At 41.6% G+C, this 19,972-nt stretch overlaps 1 protein-coding gene across 6 annotated transcripts in view; it reads right to left on the bottom strand.

The window, feature by feature from the left end:
* The window catches only part of LOC308056778 (transducin-like enhancer protein 4), a 97,024-nt gene that overhangs the window by 76,115 nt on the left and 937 nt on the right, over positions 1-19,972 (bottom strand). For 3 of the 6 annotated variants that reach the window (XM_080372610.1, XM_080372612.1, XM_080372611.1), the window contains exons 2-4: positions 19,431-19,528; positions 18,277-18,340; positions 16,819-16,863 (exon numbers count right to left, since the gene is read on the bottom strand). In XM_080372610.1, the coding sequence (XP_080228736.1) occupies positions 16,819-16,863; positions 18,277-18,340; positions 19,431-19,528 (207 nt within the window). Of the gene's footprint in view, positions 1-16,818; positions 16,864-18,276; positions 18,346-19,430; positions 19,529-19,670; positions 19,961-19,972 lie in introns of those variants that run through there. The other 3 variants (XM_080372613.1, XM_080372614.1, XM_080372615.1) reach the window with 2 other exon arrangements.

The following is a 19,972-nucleotide window of genomic DNA, read 5'->3' as shown; positions in this document are numbered from 1 at the left end:
AGCACTTCTGGCAAGCTGCTCATCTTGTTACAGATACCAGTAGTTCTCTGGGCATGAGAAGGCACTCCGTTTCACTTCCTCCACTACCCTGCAACCAAGGCAAATTGCTATCAACCACATTCTAAACTTTTCACCTCTTGGGTTAGCATAAAGATCTGGTTTAGCTGCCAGTTTCAACCAGTCTTGAGAGTCACCTGTTAGATCATCTGGTAAACCAAATCACCAAAACCCAATTGCACAGTTAATTAAAAACAATAAATAAATAAAAACTAGTGTACATTACTGGTGGATGTACTAGCTCAGTAGTGGTCAGATGAAGAAATTAAATGCTGTAGTCAAAACCGTGAAAAAAGTACACTCATAAAACAATGTGGGTTTTTTTCAGTTACACCAGACAGCATGACAGACAGCAAAACCATATTTCCATGCCTGGATTTTTGTTTGTTTGGTTGGTTTTTTAATAGATCTCTGGCTTTTTGCCATGGAGTAATACTATGTTTTACCAAAATGCAGTCTCTGGGCTTGTTAATTTCATATTTAGTTTGCTAAATCTGTAATCTTGCCACCCTTTTAATCAAAAAGGTTTCAGGCAAGCATTTATTTGAAGAACACTCATTCAAATCCTAACATTTTTAGCCACAAAAATACACAGAGGTTGTATCTGTTTTGGTTTATGAGAATATGTTTTGCAGAAACTATTATGATTATTTCTTTTCATTACAGCAGCTTCTCATGACAATTAGAGGTTTCGTTGTGCTATTCTGTTTGCATTAGAAGCTGCCAGAATACATGAAAGTTCAGTGATTTTAAGGTTTCCTATCTACTGACTGTTTGCAACTGTTTTGTGTAATATTGCTATCTCTTTTTTCACAAAGACAACAGAAAAAGCTGGGGAGACAAGGAAGGGAAATAGGTTTGATGACTGGTGGATAGCTCAGACTGTGTTTCATTTTTGTGAGCTTCAGTGAAGATAAAAGATTAAGTTGGAAAATATTAACCTTTAACATAAAGGGGAGGCAGTTCAAAATGACTTATTTCATTATTGAAATAAGTCAGTTTTCACTGCTGTAACATACCATGTTGTGAAGGTGAAAGCAAAGGAATAAGAAGTGAGAAAAAGTTTATTTTTTAACAGTCATTGACAAGGGATACAGTGAATTTACCATCACAAGAATAACTTCAGCTTATGAACACAAAACTGAAGTTGCCTTAAACTATCTGCAGAACTGCTCAAGAAGTTGGAGAAATACTCAGCACAGTAAAACCTTGCCGAATTCTCAGGACCTGAGCAAGTCTGTTCAATGGTGGTTAAAGCACACCTGTGAGTACTTCAGTCATGCTCTTGAACACCATCCACACGCACCAAAAAGCACTTTAACTCTGTACCTGTAAACAAAGTTTTAAAAAAAGATGCCATTTTCTGCCAATGCAGCTCAAGCAACAAAATTACCCTTGATATCCACCACAGAACCTGTGTAGAGCTCATTTGATATGGTTGCATATTAGGCTTTCTCTGACTCTCCTGGTTAAGCTAGACTGTACACTGACAGATATTACAGTCTTGCTAAATTCACAGCTCTTCTGCCATCAAAATTGGCACTCTTCTGAGGAATGCTAACCAAGAAAGAATGCATGGCTAGAGAAAGTAACATTACCATCTAAATCCCACTGCTTCACCAAAGTGGAAAAGCACAGCAGTGTTTCACTGGAGAGCACCAGATATCAAACCTCCCTCCTGTGTTATGCTGAAGGCAGCCCTCAGACTAGTACTTCTTTTCCAAAGTCCAACTTCCATCTATGCTTAAACTACATTTACAGCTTCTCACATCTGTGAGGTATTCAAATACTGAGGAGTGAGGACTCAACAAAAGCTGTGATCCTCATTCCTGAATATTAAGCTGGTTTGCCTAAACTTTTGACAATTCACATTGCCATTATGTACCTTCAGCCTCTGCAACAAAAATATCAAGAAAGAGCCTTGTACAGATTTGTTGTTTAATGGGCAGGCAGAAATTTAAATGAGGTTAAAAAGAGACTGGGAAACTAGCTACTTTAGATCTACACCAAAGAGCCTACCTCAGAATAATTCTGCACAGAATAGTTTAACAGTTCTGGTATTTTCCCTAACTTTACAATGTAATTGATTGTACCAGAGAATCAAGATCCTACCATGCTGCAGCCACCACAGATACAGCAACTAGCATCACCTCTTGCGTTTGCCAAGGTCTGGGCATGCTACCACAAGGTAAGAGACTTTGTTCTGTTTTTTAAAAAAAAAAAAAAAAATCCCACCCACGTAAAGTAGTGTTATTCCATTTTCCAGATGGAGAATAGAGGCTGAGAAGGTAAGTTACCATGGGCAAACTTCCTTAATAAAAATCAAAGCATTGACTGCGTTTCCACTGAAAGATACATCACCAGGGCACATTAATTGCAGCTGGGGTGGAAAAGACAGCAGAATTCACATGGGAGGCAAAAGGAGGACAAAAGTGTCTCTTGGGAAAAAGCATCCTGCCCCAAGCATCTTATAATCCAGAAAGATAAACACAGCCACTTCTAAGTGACTCCCAGGTAATTAGATCTCACCTCCCATTTCTTAACATACCACTCTCCAAACACTTCTCTGTGGTAACGGTTATGCTTCAGGAAATAGCATTACTTCCAGTTCCCAGACAGAGAACTGAAGCACTGAAAGCCAGAGTTCAAGCCTGCAGAAGGTATGTAATGGAATAGCTAAAAACACCTAAGCAGACTAGACATGTATTTCAAGCAGAAAGTCAGCAACAGATAAATGCTTGGTAAGATTTTCAAGAATTCCTAGGCACAGGGGGCACCTACCCATACCTATAGGTACGTAAATGTACCTTTGCATCTTCAAAAAAAAAGTCACATCAAATATAAGGGCTGGAACACCACAAGAATTTAGGCATTAAAATCCCAAACTACAGCCTTCACCCCCTTACCTCCTCACTCAGGAATGATGCAGTGCTTAAGTCACCAGAAATGCACACAGTATCCATTTCCATCACTTGAGCTCCCCATTAACCCGGCTGAGCCCCCTTTCCAGACATGTTCAGAAGAGTCTTTGGATCGACAAAAATCAAACCCTTTGGAGTCCAGCTCATAATTAAGCCTTTCAAACACCCTCCCCCCCCCCCCCCCCCTGCAGCTCCCCCAGCTCAATGCTTCTCCACCCATATCCCCCAGGGAGCTGAGAACCACTGCCAGAATTATTCCCACATACATCACATTTTAAAAAAAAAAAACAACAAAACAACAAGATGGAGAACAGAGATGACTTCTAAGTAACACCTTAGTGGCTGAAGAGTTTAATCAGTGCATTATATACATAACTTTAATTCTTTCTTTTCTTCTCCTTACTACCTCCTAGGAGAACACCCTGTCTAACAGGCTTCTCTGAACTCTGGGAAGGAAATATTCCCAGTTCTTCCACTGGAGAAGGAAAGTCCCTTTTCCAGTCCCTGCTTAGAATCGCCACATGAAAAATGACCATGGGCTAAAGCATGTAAATGGGTTTGGGGCATGGACTGCAACCTAACTCAACTGCTTCCAGCTGGTTAGAGTTTCCAGAGCAACAGCACAGCACACATCTCTCCTCTTTCAGCTCTACTGAACCATTAAGGGTCTCATGCATACCAGACAGCTTTCTGCTGGGTATCCTGGTCATTCTCCTGGGAGAGGAGAAACATGGGTCTTGCTAGTAGACAGAAAAGTAGCTGAACTGAGATGAACCAAGAGTGTTGCCTTCTCCAGCCTTTTTGTTTGTTTCTTATTTAAGAAAAATCCACACTGTGCTTACATTTTAAAATAAACTTTTGGAGAGGTGTCACTCTCCAAAAAGTGATTCTTATCTACCGAGCCAAGGCAGCATGTCCTGGCAGCACCAGATTTGGCGCCTCAGCCTTCATGCAAGTGAGAGATTTAATACACACTCACAACCTCAACATTTCCCTCTGAGCTACCCTCAGGTATGTGCTGGAGTTCTTTGGCTATGTGCTGAATCACTTAATTCACCCCATGCACCACAAGAATCACTCTGCCCTCATTCAGCTGGCCCTGCAGCCTGGTGGTGCAAAAGCACCCACAGCATCGCTCCTGTCTCACTGCACACAGTGTCCAAAGTAGCTTGTCCAAGGTCTCACAGGAAGCCTTTGACAGCATAGTCCAGAAACTTGCACCTGAATCCCCCCAGCCCCAGACCTTGGCAGCTACACCTCATCCACCTGGGAGTTTTCTGCTTTGCTTCACATTAATACAATGAGGTGTTTCCTGTGTCTACAGACTTTCAGGCTTTCCAGGTTCTATCGCAGGCTTAAACAAATCTCATGACCCTTAATACAGTGCATACTTACACCAGCATTTTTCTTTAAAAATGTGTAAATTAAGATTATCCCAGGATTCTTCTCACACCCACAAAAAAAGACTTGTTAAAAATCAATGCTTTAGAAAAAAACCACACCCAAGTTCCCGGCAGAAAACAGAGCTAAGTAAAAAGCAACTAAACAAAGGACAACATATCATTATTTTGTACATTTGCAAGGCTTATATGTCTATTTGGCTGAAGACATATTCAACAAAATGTTGCATATGCAATGAATCTGGACATTTGTATCTGCAAAGTCTTACATCTTTCAGAGGTAGGTAGGTTTTGAAAGCAATAGCAAAGCTGCTAATGTTAGTTTGCTGAGCATCTTGTATACATGTTTGAAAACTCATCTTTTCAAAGTTGAAGAAACCTACAACCCCAGAAAAAACACACCCCACATGTGTGCTTATGCGGGCTCTATTTTTGTACAATCTTGCGTTGATGTTGCTCTTTACATCTCTATCTACATGATCAAATCTAAGAACAATTGTCATTCTCAGTAAAATGTGGGTTTAGAAAAAATGGCAGAAACAAGCCACTTCCAGAAATTTCCAGGATGCCACAGACACAGATTTGTAAGACTTTTTCTTATGCTGCCAACAAGTGAAACAGGATGCATGTTTTGGTGTCACCAGTCTGCAGAGACAAACAACAGAACATTATGAGGGGGAAAAGAAGTGTTTTGTAGAGATGCACAGAAAATGTCTTCCTCCTCATGTTGTCCATGCTAAAGACATATTATTAGCTTTTTTTTTCCTTAACAGATGTCTCTAGAAGCACATGGAAGAGGAGAGATGCAAAGGAAGCACAACATCACTATCCAATGAATTAACAAGAGCTTATACATGATTTTCAAGAGTAACCTCCATATTCACATACTGACAAATACATAACAAGTAACTGACATAAAAAGCCCTCTGATATTTGGAGAAGTTGGTGCCTCTTCCACCAATAGTGTTTTAGAGCAACAAATAAGCAAAACCTCTCATCAATGCTTGAATTTTTTTGTTGTTGCAGTTGTTGCTTAGGTCAAGACTGCAAAAGAAAACATACAGTTTGTCCCCACACATCAAGAAGTACTGATAAAACCTGCAAATAAACAACATGGTCAGGCTGCAACAGTTTTCTGCAACAAGGACAGAAAGCCTACTAGTTAAACTGAGTATAAGAATACACAATCTATCCTTTGTTAACACACTGACACAAACATACGGGTTATATTTTATGCACAAAGTCTTTCCAATCTTCTTGTGTTATTCAAACACTATGGACTGATATTATAAGAAGAGGCACCCACTTTGTATCTGGTCACATGCTTTATAAAATTACAGAAAGCAGACAGTAGTGGTGTTGTAGCTGACTCTCTTTTACACATCAGCACAGTGCCATCTTTCAAAGGGGGCACTGTGTAAGTGGATGGTTGTCATACAGAGTGAACGGTACTGCCGGGAAATAGGAGATGTGAGAAGAAAACCAATTAATGAGCTTCCTCCAATCATTCCTTGTTCTCTGCCTCCTCCCTCTAACCAAAAATCCAGTGTTTTCTCTTTGGTTTCCTTCTCCAAATGTTATCACAAGACCAGCCCCCTCCATTTCCAACTTCCACCTCCACATCCAAACAACAAGAGTAGCAGGCAGAAGGACAACTCAAGTATCTTTAGCATTACCTCCTGGAAACCTCTGGGGCATAAGAACAAAGAAAATCCCACAGCAGTTAAGGCACTGCTGGACCTCGTGACACAGCAGACAAGGGTTTGGAAGGGGCCCTCTTCCCTCCACAGCAAATACATATTCATTTAATATTGTGTGACTCTCTAGAGCCTCTCATCTAATAATGGATGTTAACAAATTAAAACTTAAAATCACTCTCTGTCACGTAAGTATCATCACCATTTCAGCGAGGGAGACAGAGGCACAGAAATGTTAAGAGACTGTCACAAAGTGCCGCAGGGTGTAAGCTTGCAGTCAGAGAAACCACAACTGACAATGTCACATGCTTTAAATTAAAAATGGCCTCTTCCCCAGACCCAAGGCACTCAAGCCCCTGGGTAGGCTCCTGCAGGTATCCAGAGCAGGAAACAGAGCAGGTACCAACGCTGACTTTTCGCTGCAAACCCACGGTGCTTCACCAAGGATAGGTATCACGCTCACACTCCTTCATCCTGCCATTGCAACAGAAACCCAGCAGAGCCTCACATCCCTCTCAAAGCCAAAACCACAACATAGCTTGGCTCAGCTGCTCAATTCAAATGCCCATGTGGAACCCATGCTGCCACCTCAAGCAGCCAGATGACGGCTGGTCCACCTCAGCCCTAGCGCAACATCTCCCAAAGCAGGCAGGAAGCCGTTCAGAGACACTGCCGGAGCTACGGACAGAAACCAGTCCCTGCGCAGACCGCAGCGACGCAGCTTTCATGAAAACACACACACAAGCATTGCCAGGTCCAATCATGGCTCCTTCCCCAAGCCTCAGGCAGGCTGCGCTACAGCGCTTTTGTTTCCCTTGCACTTGTTAATAGGACAACTTAACAGGAAAACACCACTGTGTTCTCAAAACAAAGTCTAGAAGTGTTTCAGCTGTGAGGAATGGCTGAAAACTCCTTATTCATCCTGTGAAAGGTTAGAAATAAGAAAAAGTGGTTGTCCCAGATAAAAATTTTCCTCAATGATTGCTCCACTTTCCCCATGGCTTTAAAAAGTAAAATTTGAATCAACTGCTAAATAGGAGTAACAGGTTGACCATTGAACAGAAGTTAATAAGACACACAGGTTAACCAGATAACCAAATATTTTAACCTGGAAGCCCTCAGTTAGCTGCCTGTGTTATAAAGGACGAGTAAAAATGAAGTGCCCCCTCTCCCACCAAAAAACAAAGAGACAGGAGAAAGAAAAAGAGCAATCAAAATGCCACCTTCTCCCTCAACCCCCACCTACAACCACACTCAGAGTTGCCTTATGATTAATTTTAAATAATGCTGTCATGTTAACATGGTAAATGACAGCTTCAGCCATTAAGCAACTGTCAAGAAGAACATCCTGTAACCCAGACTTTCCAAACACTGAGATCTACGCACCATCACACAAGCCTGCTCTGAGCCACTGCAAGGGAGGGCCTGAGGATCCCACCACTGCGCCAGCTCAGTGGGCTTCAGTTACCTGCTCTTCCCTTATCTCCTGCTAAGCCTGTCATTGTAACCCCATGGATATCCCATAATGGGTTTTGAGGAAGCTCTCTGCCTTGAGGACACAACAGACCCTGACTAGACCTTCTCGCTGTGGTTCTTGGGTTTAAACTTGTCAGCATTAAATTTCAATAGCATCTGCTATCACTGCCCACAGCTACCACAATGTTTTATTAAGTATTTGCAGAGCATGTCTTGGCCCTCCTGCGTTTTGGTTTGTTGATTTTGGGTTCAAAGTCAGGAAAGACAACAGGAAAGGGGCCCCTTTGCTTTCCAAAGTACTCTTCTGCCATAGTAAATCTGCATCACTAGCTACAGCTGTAGTTGAAACCCAGGTGATGTCTCAGCAACAGCCTCACCATGCCCTCTACACAGTGCTACTCAGTCCTAAGGGCAATCATTTCTCTCCAGGGTAAACCAGGATGAGGTCACAGACAGGTTTTCACATTCCCAAATTCTGCAGCCAAGACACTAAGAGAAGCCACGCACATAAGCAGACAAGAGTAAATACAAGAGAAGTTTATTGTATTTAAGATGGGATAAAGAGCAGCTTTTAAAAAATTAATGCTCTCAGTGATCACACACAACATGCACACAGTACACGACATGACACATGCCAAACAAAATCTAGTGGCAGGACCTATTGTTATGCAGATTCTTTATAGCACGAAGAGGACAGATTTTGACTTCTGCTCAACTGTGAGATGCTCTGCTGAGGTTTTTAAACAAACACAAGAAAAAAGCATACATTCTTATTGCCAATGTTCAACATCCAAAACATAACAGCGAAAAGTTTTCCTCCTTTGAAGAAGTTGAATCCCTTCCAGCAAATGTCAGAAAACTCTGGCAGTGTAAGATCCTGCAAAGAAAGCATTTAAGTAGACCAAAAGACAGAGGCCACTCAAAACTGTGTCCTTTGTTTCCTCTTCTTCTAACACATAAAGGGGAATTACCACCAGCATATCTGTGCCATTTTACAATATATAATTCAGAAAAAAACCCTATGATATATAATCCAAAAAACTTAAGAAGCAATTCCAGAAATTATTATTAATATTTAGGAGAGTACAGTTCATGCATTTTCCGAGAATAGGAAATTATGACAAAAGTTGCCAGCTCTATTTCATATCCAGCTCCCTTGACTTCATCATGAATCTTGGGATTTTTCACTCCTTACTTGCAAAAAACAATTATAGAAGAATACTGGAGGAAAAACTAAGAAGCACAAGCCAAGCACAGTCTGACAGCTTAAAATTAAAATGGAAATAAAAATACCCCCAAATGTATTACTTTTATCTCATGATTAATTTTAAGCCAATCTCATGATTTTCTGGGGATGGGCATGATTTAACATCCGGCACTGGCAATACAGCATACCATACAAATACACAACCATAAAGAGACCAATTCAGGTTTACTGCTGGGACTATAACTTCCACTTGCCTGACATTTGCACATTTAAACGCCTTAGCCATAACACCACAGTGTTCAATACCAGAGCATTACGTACCTGTCCTGGGCTAGGAAAGATGATTCCTTATGTCTAAATGCTATCCACGCAGGCAACAAAGCACTGTTTAGAGTTCTATTTACTATTTGTGACATATTTCAGTTATATTTAAAAAGCACTATTAAAAAAAACAAAAAAACCCCAAAAACTTATGTACATCAGCTTCTGACATCGTGCCAGAATGCTTCTGCTACGGTGAACTACAGAGCTTGTGCCACCACAAAGAGAACAGTATCAAGGGAAAAAATTTACAGAAGTAGTACTTCAAGGTACCAGTGGAATTGTAAAAATATCATCTTGAACAAAGACAAAACCTTTAAAAACATACAGATAAAAAGAGACACAAATAAATACTCTCAAAACCAGTTCATATTTTTGTATTTTAAAATAAAGATTAATTTTTAATTCAAACATTGTATTTCCTTCATAGAATTGCATTTCTCGAGTATAGATAGGTTCAGCTTAAAGTATACTGTCATCTGTTAGTTAATACAAGTATGGGTTTATACAGCCTGTGTTTCACGTCCCCATCTTTGTTCTGCTCCTGCAGTGCCTTCTGGCTAAATAGGTTTTTTCAAAGTCAGTAGTAACAGATATGCTTGATCTGCAGACAGCAAAAGTGACTTCCGTAACAATTATAATGGCACTGTTCACAAACTGGCCCACATCTGTGATGAACTCAGTTCTCTATTAGCTCCACAAATAGTACATCACATCTCATTAAAGAAAAGGAAAAAAAAAAGAAAGAAAAAAAGTAAGCCCAGTTTGAGGACTCTGGATTCTCAATGTTTGACAGCCTTGGTGTTAAAAGTCACAAATTCTGTTTCCCAGCTTTAATGCACCAAGTCCACAATATATACTGTAGTTGGCCTGTGTAAGCACCCCTTCCCTTTTTGTAACCTAAACCAAGATCAGAATCCCTGCCTCCAGGAGCTTACAATGGCAATTATTTCACATGCCTGAATCTTTATGTTTTAAGTTATTTCAGTTGCCAAGCCAAGCAGCCAAACATTTTCAAGCCAGATTTACAATCGCCTCTGCAGCCTTAATTCTACTTTCATAATGTCTATTTTGTGCACTGAAAGAGGTCCTCTAGGAAAACTGGTAATGAGATCAGTGAGTGTATAACTAAAACCTGCACCACAATGCACATACACAATCGGGCAGGATCAAGCTTACACAAATGCTGTAAAGCTTGGGCATCCCAGCATCCTGATACCCACTTTGAAACCCATCTGCTAATTAATGTTTTTTTCCTGTGCTGAATGACCTCAGCACTTCTTTTTTGCCCCCAAAAGGAAGGCAAGTCTCATCACACCAAATGGTGCGCTACTTACTATATACAAAATGGTGACACAGCTTCCCTCTCCTGGTGGGTACCAAGTTCTGACTGTTCAGCAGGAGCCCTATGGCAGAGTTGTATTTCCAGCCACACTGGCTGACCCAAAGAGCTGGACGTGGGCTTCCCGCTGCTGCCCAAAAGCAGCTGGGGGTTCTCACCAGAAAGGTGTCCCTTTTGGCAAGTTTCTTGCATTTATAAAAAAAAAAAAAAAAAAGCAAAATTTTTTTATAGGGAAAAGTGTTAGGCAACCCTAACTACAGGGTCACCACTGCCCCCCTCTGTAATTACAAGTGAGCCCATAAACTGACACCATCAGTGAGACAGCATCACAGCAATTAGCATCTTTCAAAGACAGAAAAATGCTTTTATGTGTAAGCACTGTAGAGCACAGCCTTTTGCCAGTGAAAACAGAGCATATGTCTTAATTTAAAATTTGCCCAGCATGTTTTGTGCTACTTCCTGTGTCTTAAGCATCTGTCTGAACTGCCAAAACAAGTGGGAGAGAATGACGCTTTCCTTTGCCTATAAACAGCAAAAACGGGGTGAAATGCAAGTTCTTCTCCTCATGCAAGTTATTCTGCAATTGCGGGGGAAAGGTTATTTCAACAGTAACTTGTGGAGATGTGGAAACAACAAACTTTCAGTAATTAACAGGATCTCTCCACAGAAAGGCTGTCTAACATCTGTATCATGAGGAAAAGAAAGCACAGACTCTTGTTTCAGAACTTAGCAGCTATTACCAAGTAAAAAGCTTCTGGTTTAACTGCAGAGTAATAAATTTTCTAACTTTTCACAATCTTCTAAGCTTTTCTGCTGGCTTCAGAGGCTAAATAACCTAAAACTGGGACAAACAAGCCTCAGCTGTCAAACTGATTTGACAGCCTATTTTTTACATTTTGCGACTTTGATGGAAAAGCCACTTGTTTTTCTCTTCCTCCTTAATAGTCCTGTGTGAGCTGCAGTCTTCAAGATTTTACTTCTAATCTCTCTCATTTTGAAGTTTTCCAGTTCAGTTCTGACTACCCACTGCCTGTATCTCTATTAAACCTTTCCTACTGTTTATAATGGAGAACAAATTCAGTTGGTATAATTTTAGCTGGCTCTCCAGGTATTCTTCAAATGGAAGACAATATACACTCAACTACTGAATGTGTTAAAAATAAAAAGTGCACATATGTATGCACACACATTCATGCTGAGCCCAGACCACTACCAAAAAAAAAAAAGGGGGGGGGGGGGGGGGGGGACAAGGACTATTTTTCCGTTACACAGGTAGTGCATATACAAACCACTTCTCTGTGATATATGCATTTTATGGCCATGAAGATGAAAAATGCTCAAAACTCAGCCCTAAATTAAACAAATTGATTCTCATCTTTACCCCTTTACCAAAATAATTTACTAGGGCTTAAGAAGCCAGCAGACTCAAGGCTGGGGTGTCATACAGCCCATACATTAACTGAGTAAGCAATAAATCTCCCCTTACTCTCCACATTACTTTCTTAAATAGCTCACTGTAAAGCCCCAACCTAATTAAAAACAGCTTTCTTGGCAACAGTGCCCTTGATTTCACTTATTTACACATTAACTGCAGCCTCCGTTTGGCCAATCCAGTCTATTCCGTGTACCACGCAGGGCCTTTTATCTGCCCTGGACAGCATTTTCTCCAGCAGATGAAGTAGATGCCAATTGATTTGCTGTCGAGCATGGTAAATTAATAGCAACAAATTGCTGAGGGCCCCATCTCGCTGCTCCACCATGCTTCGGCAGTTTTGCTTTATTTGCTCCATGATGGGCAGCAGTCAGGCCTCTTCAAGTCAATTTCTTCTTAACAACCTGCAATACTTTTCAATGGTGAAAATAGAGCCGTTCCTTGTAAGTCAGAAATCAATATCCTATTGCCCTTAGAAAATGCTAAACAAGCAGTATTGGCAATCCACTTGGTACTAGAGGGTATCAGATATAATGCAAATCCATACTGCTTCCCTCCTCGCAGTTATTACAGTTTGCTAAAAGGTTCCTAATGCCATTTATCATCATTTACCATCGACTACTGCAGCTATGATTATGATATCCTATCAGCTAGCAGAGCCCTTTCATTTCTATCCAATTAATATTTTAGCAGCACTCAAATGGTTGTTGCCCAAGTCTTGTAATAAAATTTACATGGATTGCACGATTTTTTTATTTTTTTTACTGTGATCTTAAAAAGTAATTTCATTTATTTTTTAATACAAGCTTCTTAAAAGACCTGAATTTTCTTTCAAAAATGCTGAAATCCAACATTCTAGCATGTGAATTAGTTCAAAGACAGAGTACTAACCAAAAAGACTGGCTCAGAATTTATCTATTGCCATCGCCAAAAAGCATAACTGAAGTAAAAAGTAAATGCTGTATCCTATTTATGCCTTCCATCAGTCCCATTCACAAATATCTGTTGTCTCTAGCCAAATACAGACACTTATTTTAAGCAATATTTAGAATTCTGAATTAAAACCTTCAGCAACCATATTTGATTACAGCAATTCAAAGAAACTTAACATAACATTAAACCAGCATAATTTCAGAAATTAAACCAAATGGCCACACCAAGTAGCAATAGTATATTAGAAAAACAGCAGCACATCAACTGTTCATTCATAAATCGGCTGAGCCTCTTAAAAACAAATTTTAAAAAAGCAACTTAGTAAGAAATGGGCATCTTCAGACCACACCCAAAACATTCATATTTATGCAAATATTGAAATTTTAAACTGCAGGGAAATACCTGTTCATACCGCAACCCAAAAAACCCCCAAGCCAATGCCTTTTTTTTTTTCCCCCCGGAATGCGTATTTTGAAGCTCTATTGATCCTAGTACAGAAATACCAAAAATTAGCTTAGCATTTTAGGCTATAACACTACATGTCACAACATACCCCATACTTGTCTGTAAAAAAAAATACAATTGACTAATTCTACCAGCCTAATGCTATTTACTCAGTTACCAAAATTTAAATTAATTATGTTCTCAAACATAATTGTTAAAAATTGGCAACATTATGCAGGCTTAATTAAGATTAAATCCAATTTACTAAATGTACTTTAATTGGTACTAATTACATTAGCTTTCCTTTCAGAATGACAAATTCCCCATAGGTTTCACTTTAATAGTCTTCTATCAAAATCAACACAGGATGACTGATGATGAGCATCACATGAGGGGTAGGAAAAAAGAGATGCTCTTCCCTCCTTCTCCCCCTCACCAGACACACAGGCACACTCACTACCGCTGCTCTCTGCACGTTTATCCTTTTATCAATTTGCTAAGTCACAGAGTCATGACTCCATCACAGCCATCATTTTCTGTTCCAGTGAAAAATTTCTCAAAAATAAATACTCTGTGGCTGGGAGCAGCCAAGAAGAACAGAAGCTTTAAAAGAAAAATACACAAAGGTTTCAAATATCAGGGCCACCAATTACTAGGGTACTTCCAAGGACTCCAGGGAGTCCTGCTCTTGAACCCTTTGAGACGCAAATCTAATAAGTGAATAAGCCTAACCTGATCTTGAGAACTAGGCCCAATTACGCCGAAGGGCAACTTCACTGCATTATTGCCTGCTTTCCATTACAAGGGCATCCAGTGAGTACATCTGGAAAAGAACCTGAGAGGAACCAAGGCTGTCTGCCCAGAAAAACAAATAAAGACAGATATGCCTCTGTGCTACAGTGAAAAAAAGAAAGAAAATATAATAAGTAGGTGGTTTGCAGGGCTGTCTGTATTTCATAATGTGATAAACTGCCCTCAGGATTTTTGATATGATTGAATTTAGAAAGCGCGGGGGGAGGGGGGGGCAGGGTGGAGAGAAAAACGGTGAATTGCTCAATTTCAGCTGAGTAAAATTTGAAGATGGAAGAGAAGGGAATTTAAGGTGGAAGACTAAAGAAGCTTTGCACACACCAAATGAAACAATCAGCACTGTCTATATAATATACCAAATTGGACCCTAACGCTGTGATCATAAAGCAAGATAGGAAATAATTTGCAACTGCTGAAGCAAGAGGAAAAAGGGGAAAAAAAACCAACCCCAAACACTATGTCAATAGAAGGGGAGACATAAGATACAAAATTTATATCAGATTTAAGAACGATAGCAAGGAAGTTCCTTAGCTGAAGGTAATTTGAATCAATATCTGACAAAATTGTGTTTTGCATGAGAGTACAATATTTAAAGTACTAATTTGAACAGACTGAACAGTAATGGAAAAAAGTGTTTAATTAAACCCCAGTCCTTTGTAATCCCACACTTAGCGGTAACTAAGTATTATTTCTCCAGAATATCACTGACTACTCCATGGCCATAACTGTATACAATTTCGCAAGTAAAGCATTTAGAAATTAAAAGAAGGGCTTTTGCTGTGGGTTTTTTCCCCCTGCTTAGAACAATTTAATTACACATTGCCCTTGTAAGCAAATTCTGTCCCACAGAATTTTGTGCAGTCAGTGTAGGTCTACATATAACTAACTGCTGTAAAACCAGGGTACACAGAAATATGAACAAGTCTGACTGCATTGCTTGCTTTCAAACAGCTCTAAGAATTTGCTGCGCCGGTGGCCCGTAAGCAGTCTGGTCTTTGTGAATCATTTCCATACCTACTACTTTACTGACTGGGGGAGGCGGGGTTCTTTTGGGTTTTGTGTGTGTTTTTCTTTTTTTAAATGGGACCTAAACCCATCTGGCTATTCATTTGAGAACACACTCAACACCTCTGAGAGGCAGTGTCTGGTCTTTCCACCTGCACCCGTGACCTGAATCAGGTCCAGAGAGTCACCACATACGTGTGATCTGATCAGCAGCAAGCACAGCCTTTTTCACTCAACCATTTGTTAAACACACTTGTTGAGTCTTCACGATACCTGCAAGGAGGACATCTGAATTTATATATACCTGTAAAGTAACATGTACGTACAAGGTTTCCTAAGTTTGGAACTGCAGATGGCAAAACACTTTGAGGCAGCAAATCCCACTGTCTTTGTACGCCATGCAGTGCAAATGGCCCTAATCAGTACTGTGGCACTGTGATGCTAATGGAATACAAAATATAATAAATAATACAAAAAAAACATTTGACTTGTATGTCTGCTCTCAACAAGATAAAGAAATCCTATTTCCACAACCCAGAGAAGTTCTAAATCCCTAACTGTGAACAGAAATGTGTACAAACCAATCTTCAGATGGTCTTTCTTCTCCCATCCAACCATTTCGTTATTTCTGCTGTTTACACTCCCCAACAACCCTGGCAAATTGCTCAACCATTTGCTAAAATGAGTTGTCAGTATTAAACTCCACCATATAAAACTTTCCTCACTGGAAAATTCATTCTCCTCTAGAGAAAGTTAAAAACACATATTATTGAATAAGAAATTCTGGTTTATACTACCTGCTCCATCTGACTAATCTCCTGCTAATCTTGGCCTAAGTGCTAGACTTCAAGGCATGAAACCGACAGCCGCCCTCCAGTACCTAAAGGGGGCCTACAAGAAGCCCAGAGAGCGATTTTTTACAAGGGCACACAGTGAAAGGACAAGAGGGAATGGCTTTAAACAGAAAGAAGGCAGATTTAGTTTAGATATTAGGAAGAAATTCTTTTACTGTGAGGATGGTGAGACACCCGAACAGGTAGCCCTGAGGAGCTGAGGATGACCCCTCCCTGGCAGTGTTCAGGGCCAGGCTGGACGGGGCTTTGAGCAACCTTCTCTTAGTGGAAGGTGTCCCTGCCCATGGCAGGGATGTTGGAAGTAGATGGGTCTTTAAGGTCCCTTCCAACCCAAACCATTTTATGATTCTACACTAACACAGAAAGCTCATTTATTCCTTTATGCCTGAGGTTCTAAGACACTGGTTTTGGGCTAAGGTCCCTAAGGGAAACAGGAACATGGCTGTACATCAATTGCTTTTGCAGCTCCAATTTAAATCAGTTCAGGTTAACAGAAGAGAACAGTCTTTTCAACACATAAATACAACGCCCTCGACATCTGATATGCATTTGTGCTGTAACTATCATCCCAAAAAGTAAAGCCCAAAGGTTCAAGGTCAGACAGATCTGAAGGTACAACCCATATACCCATCCCTAATGACATACAACCTCCCCGTGCAGAACAGGACCGCTTGCACATACGGAAACTGCATGTGGCAAGTCAACCGAGTAATGTACAACTGGTAGCTGAGACCACAACCTACACAGAGCCCATATACCATACACAAGATGGAACTTTCAGGGCCAGGTTAAGTACAAAAAATTTTCCAATGCACTCAAGCATGCAATTAAAGCAAGTCACACACAACAGACATTCATTTTAAAACTGATGGGAAAAATTACACAGAGCATTCTTACACAAAACAAATTATCTACCTACCTGTTTATGCATCTCTATATTCAGCCCATAGGACATCTCATAGTACTAAGAAAGAAGAAAATTCCTCTGTTAGACCTTGCAATTGTGAAAACTATTCCAAAATTCACTTTGACTCAAATGTCATCTGTACAAAGACATACAGACTAAAACACTTATTGGCCTTGAAGAGCTGGAATTAGAAAGAGCATTTCACAGCAACCTTTTTTTATTTTATTTTTTTGGGCTTTTTTGCTTTACCTACATTGTTTCTTGTCAAATTTACAAAGAACAGCCAAAACACAAGGAAAAAACAGACAACAAAAAAAATCACAAAAAGTAATCACAACAACAGTTAAAGATTAGAAGCAGAAAAAAGCCACACAGAAAATGCTCAGAATTGTATTCCTTAGCACACCAAAAAAAAACCCACCTGAAGTGCTTGAAGCCAGACACACATATAAATCAGTGATGTCTAACAGACAGGTTATTCAGTATTTTAAATAAAAAAAACACAAAGAAGCTGCAATTAAATAGCAGGCATGCAAAAAAATGAAAGAGCATGGCAATTCAGAGCCAAAGCAGATACACCGATCTAAGTATGCCCTGTTGTGCCCGAGTACTGCAAGGAAAACTCAGTTCAGTCTGTAGCGTTAGTACCAAACAATCTCCAAGACTTAGGCATATTGGGTGACTTAGGCATATAAGGCACGAGAAAGGCAACTGTGAGCCTTAATGTTTGCTTGTGCTCTTGGTTAAGAGCTTTTCAAGGTTATTTACTCGTTCTGTGAATACAAAAATTGTTATTTGTCATGTACACATGGGACACAGCTAATCCTTCATTGATGTACAAGAGAACAGAGAGCAAGAGCTCCTCTGGAGTTACCATGATCCATCACGCAATTATGTATTTAGAGACGTCTTTCTATGCATGTTACTTAACCAGGCAGACCACAGCCACTGAGGAAATCCCTTTCACAGCTGACAACCCTGCCATCCTGAATTCAGTGAAACAATGAACCAGCTGCCCAGGTGCAACAGTTCTTCTAGGAAGCAGGCTTTGAGTTTGTATGCATATATGTCTAATTTTTGCTTATTCCCATCACATTAAGAATTTTATCCCAAACCATTTTACAGAGATCATTAGATCATTGGGAGAAGTCAGCAAAGTGAAAACATCATCCCCAGGTACGCTATGGAAGTTGTACACAGCTTTAAAGAGCTGACAAGTAATCCGCTAGCATTTGGAAGAAATATCCCCAATTACTTCAAAGGTTAAAAAGGAGGTTTTGCACAGAAACTAACCACTGCAAACAAGTTAAAATTCCCTGAAATTAAGGATTTATAATGGAAGCACTGAAGTCACCTCAACAACAGCACTGCTACTGTAATCTCGCTGTTCGCCTCCAGCAACCCAAATGTATTTCGGTCTCTGTGCACCAAGCTAATGGACATTTTGAATTTGTTACGCAGCTTGCTTACCATGACATAATGCCGCTGCATCTCTGTCTTCTCACTGGCCAGTTTTTCACATTCTAGCTTTAAACTGTTCAAGACATAAAAAGGAAAAAGCATGGACACTTCACAGCACAAAACTGGCATTCTTCTGAGCACAGGTTACTCCCCTTTTCAAGCATTTCTCCAACACAGGGATAGAAATGTGTATTCCAGCTCTTGCTTGGGAGTTCAGGGTGGGGTTTGTAATTTTCTTCCTTCAGAGATACTTTGCAACATCCTCATCTCCTAAGTGAACTGCACGCAGTATACAGGAGAGTATTTTTCTCTGACAAACTGGTTGACAAGAAGCAGCACGGGGGGGTTCATACCTGTGACACTTAAGCTTGAGAAGCCACTTACAAATCCACAATTTGGTTTTCACAGTTTTTATTTAGATGAGTTTCAGAAACACCTCTTCCTTTCACTGAACCCACAAAGGAATGAAACACTTATCACAACTTCAAGGAGCAAAAAGTTGCTGGATTTTACTATTTATTTTTTTTTTGTCTGTGCTGCTACTGACGATAGAACTGCAAGGAAAATACTGCAGGTAATTTTTTTTTAAGGAATACCATGGTAAACATGAACACCTCCGCCGGTTTTTTTGTTTGTTTTCAGAAGCCCGCTAGGCAATCCTGCCAGAATTCACTTGTCACTTTGAGGACACAGCGCTCTTCCACCTAAGGATAATGAAATAGCTCGCCGCCTCACTTCCAGGTTATCAGCACTTGACATGTCAATGAAAGGCGCGAGGGGGCCGAGCCAAGACAAGATGTGCGTCCTGAGCGGCATTTTGAAGAAAAGCAGAAGACGAGCGCAGCCAGCCACATATTTGTCCATCAACCCCACCCCACCCACTCAAAAAAAATCCAACAACAAAAAACCCCACCACAAGCCGTACAAACTGGAGCGTGGGGAAAGCAAGAAAAAGCGCTGGCACCGCTCGGTTCGGGGCCCCGACAGCCCCTCGCCCCGCGGGCCGGTAGTGGCGGCGGGATGCGGCGGGAGGCCCGGGTGCGTCCGCCCCGCGCCCGCGCTCCGCTGGGCTGTCCCGGCGCCCCCCCCCCCCCCGCCCCTTAGGCACCGGCGGTGGAAAGCGGCGAGAAGCGAGCCCGCTCGTGGAAAGTAGACAGCGTTACCTGTGGTACTGAGCCTGCAAAAACTGAAACTCCTCCTTAATCCGATCGCAGGACTCGGAAATGGTGAATTTAAAGGGCTGCGCTGGCTGGTGAGGAGCCTGCAAGCAAGCAACGGCAGGTCTTTTAATCGCCCCTGTCGCTCGCCCGCCCGCCCGCGGCTCCCACCGCCCTCCCGCTCTCCATCCCCCGCCGCGGCCATCGCTCCCGGGCTCCGCGGAGGCGCAGCCGCCGGACCCCCACCCGCCCGGAGGTAGCGGCGCGATGCCCGAAGCGCCCCGGGCTGCCGCCCCGACGGGGCTGACGGCGGTGCGCCGCCGCCGCGGGGGGAGGCGTCGCCCGCTCAGCACCCCCGCACCGGCCGCAGCCGCCGGACGCGGGGTGGGCGCCGGGCCTGCCCCGCACCGGGCCGGCCCCGCACCGGGCGGGGGCAACTCGGAGGAGCCAACCCCGGCGCGGGGCGGCGGCAGCGGCGCGGCGGACAACAATAAGAAAATGGCTACAACTCCGCGGTGCCCGCGCCGGAGCGCTGGCCGCGGGGCTGC

The sequence above is a fragment of the Falco punctatus genome (assembly GCF_963210335.1).
Source record: "Falco punctatus genome assembly, chromosome: Z".
Lineage (NCBI taxonomy): Eukaryota > Metazoa > Chordata > Aves > Falconiformes > Falconidae > Falco > Falco punctatus.
This window is presented reverse-complemented; position numbering and strand designations above follow the sequence as displayed.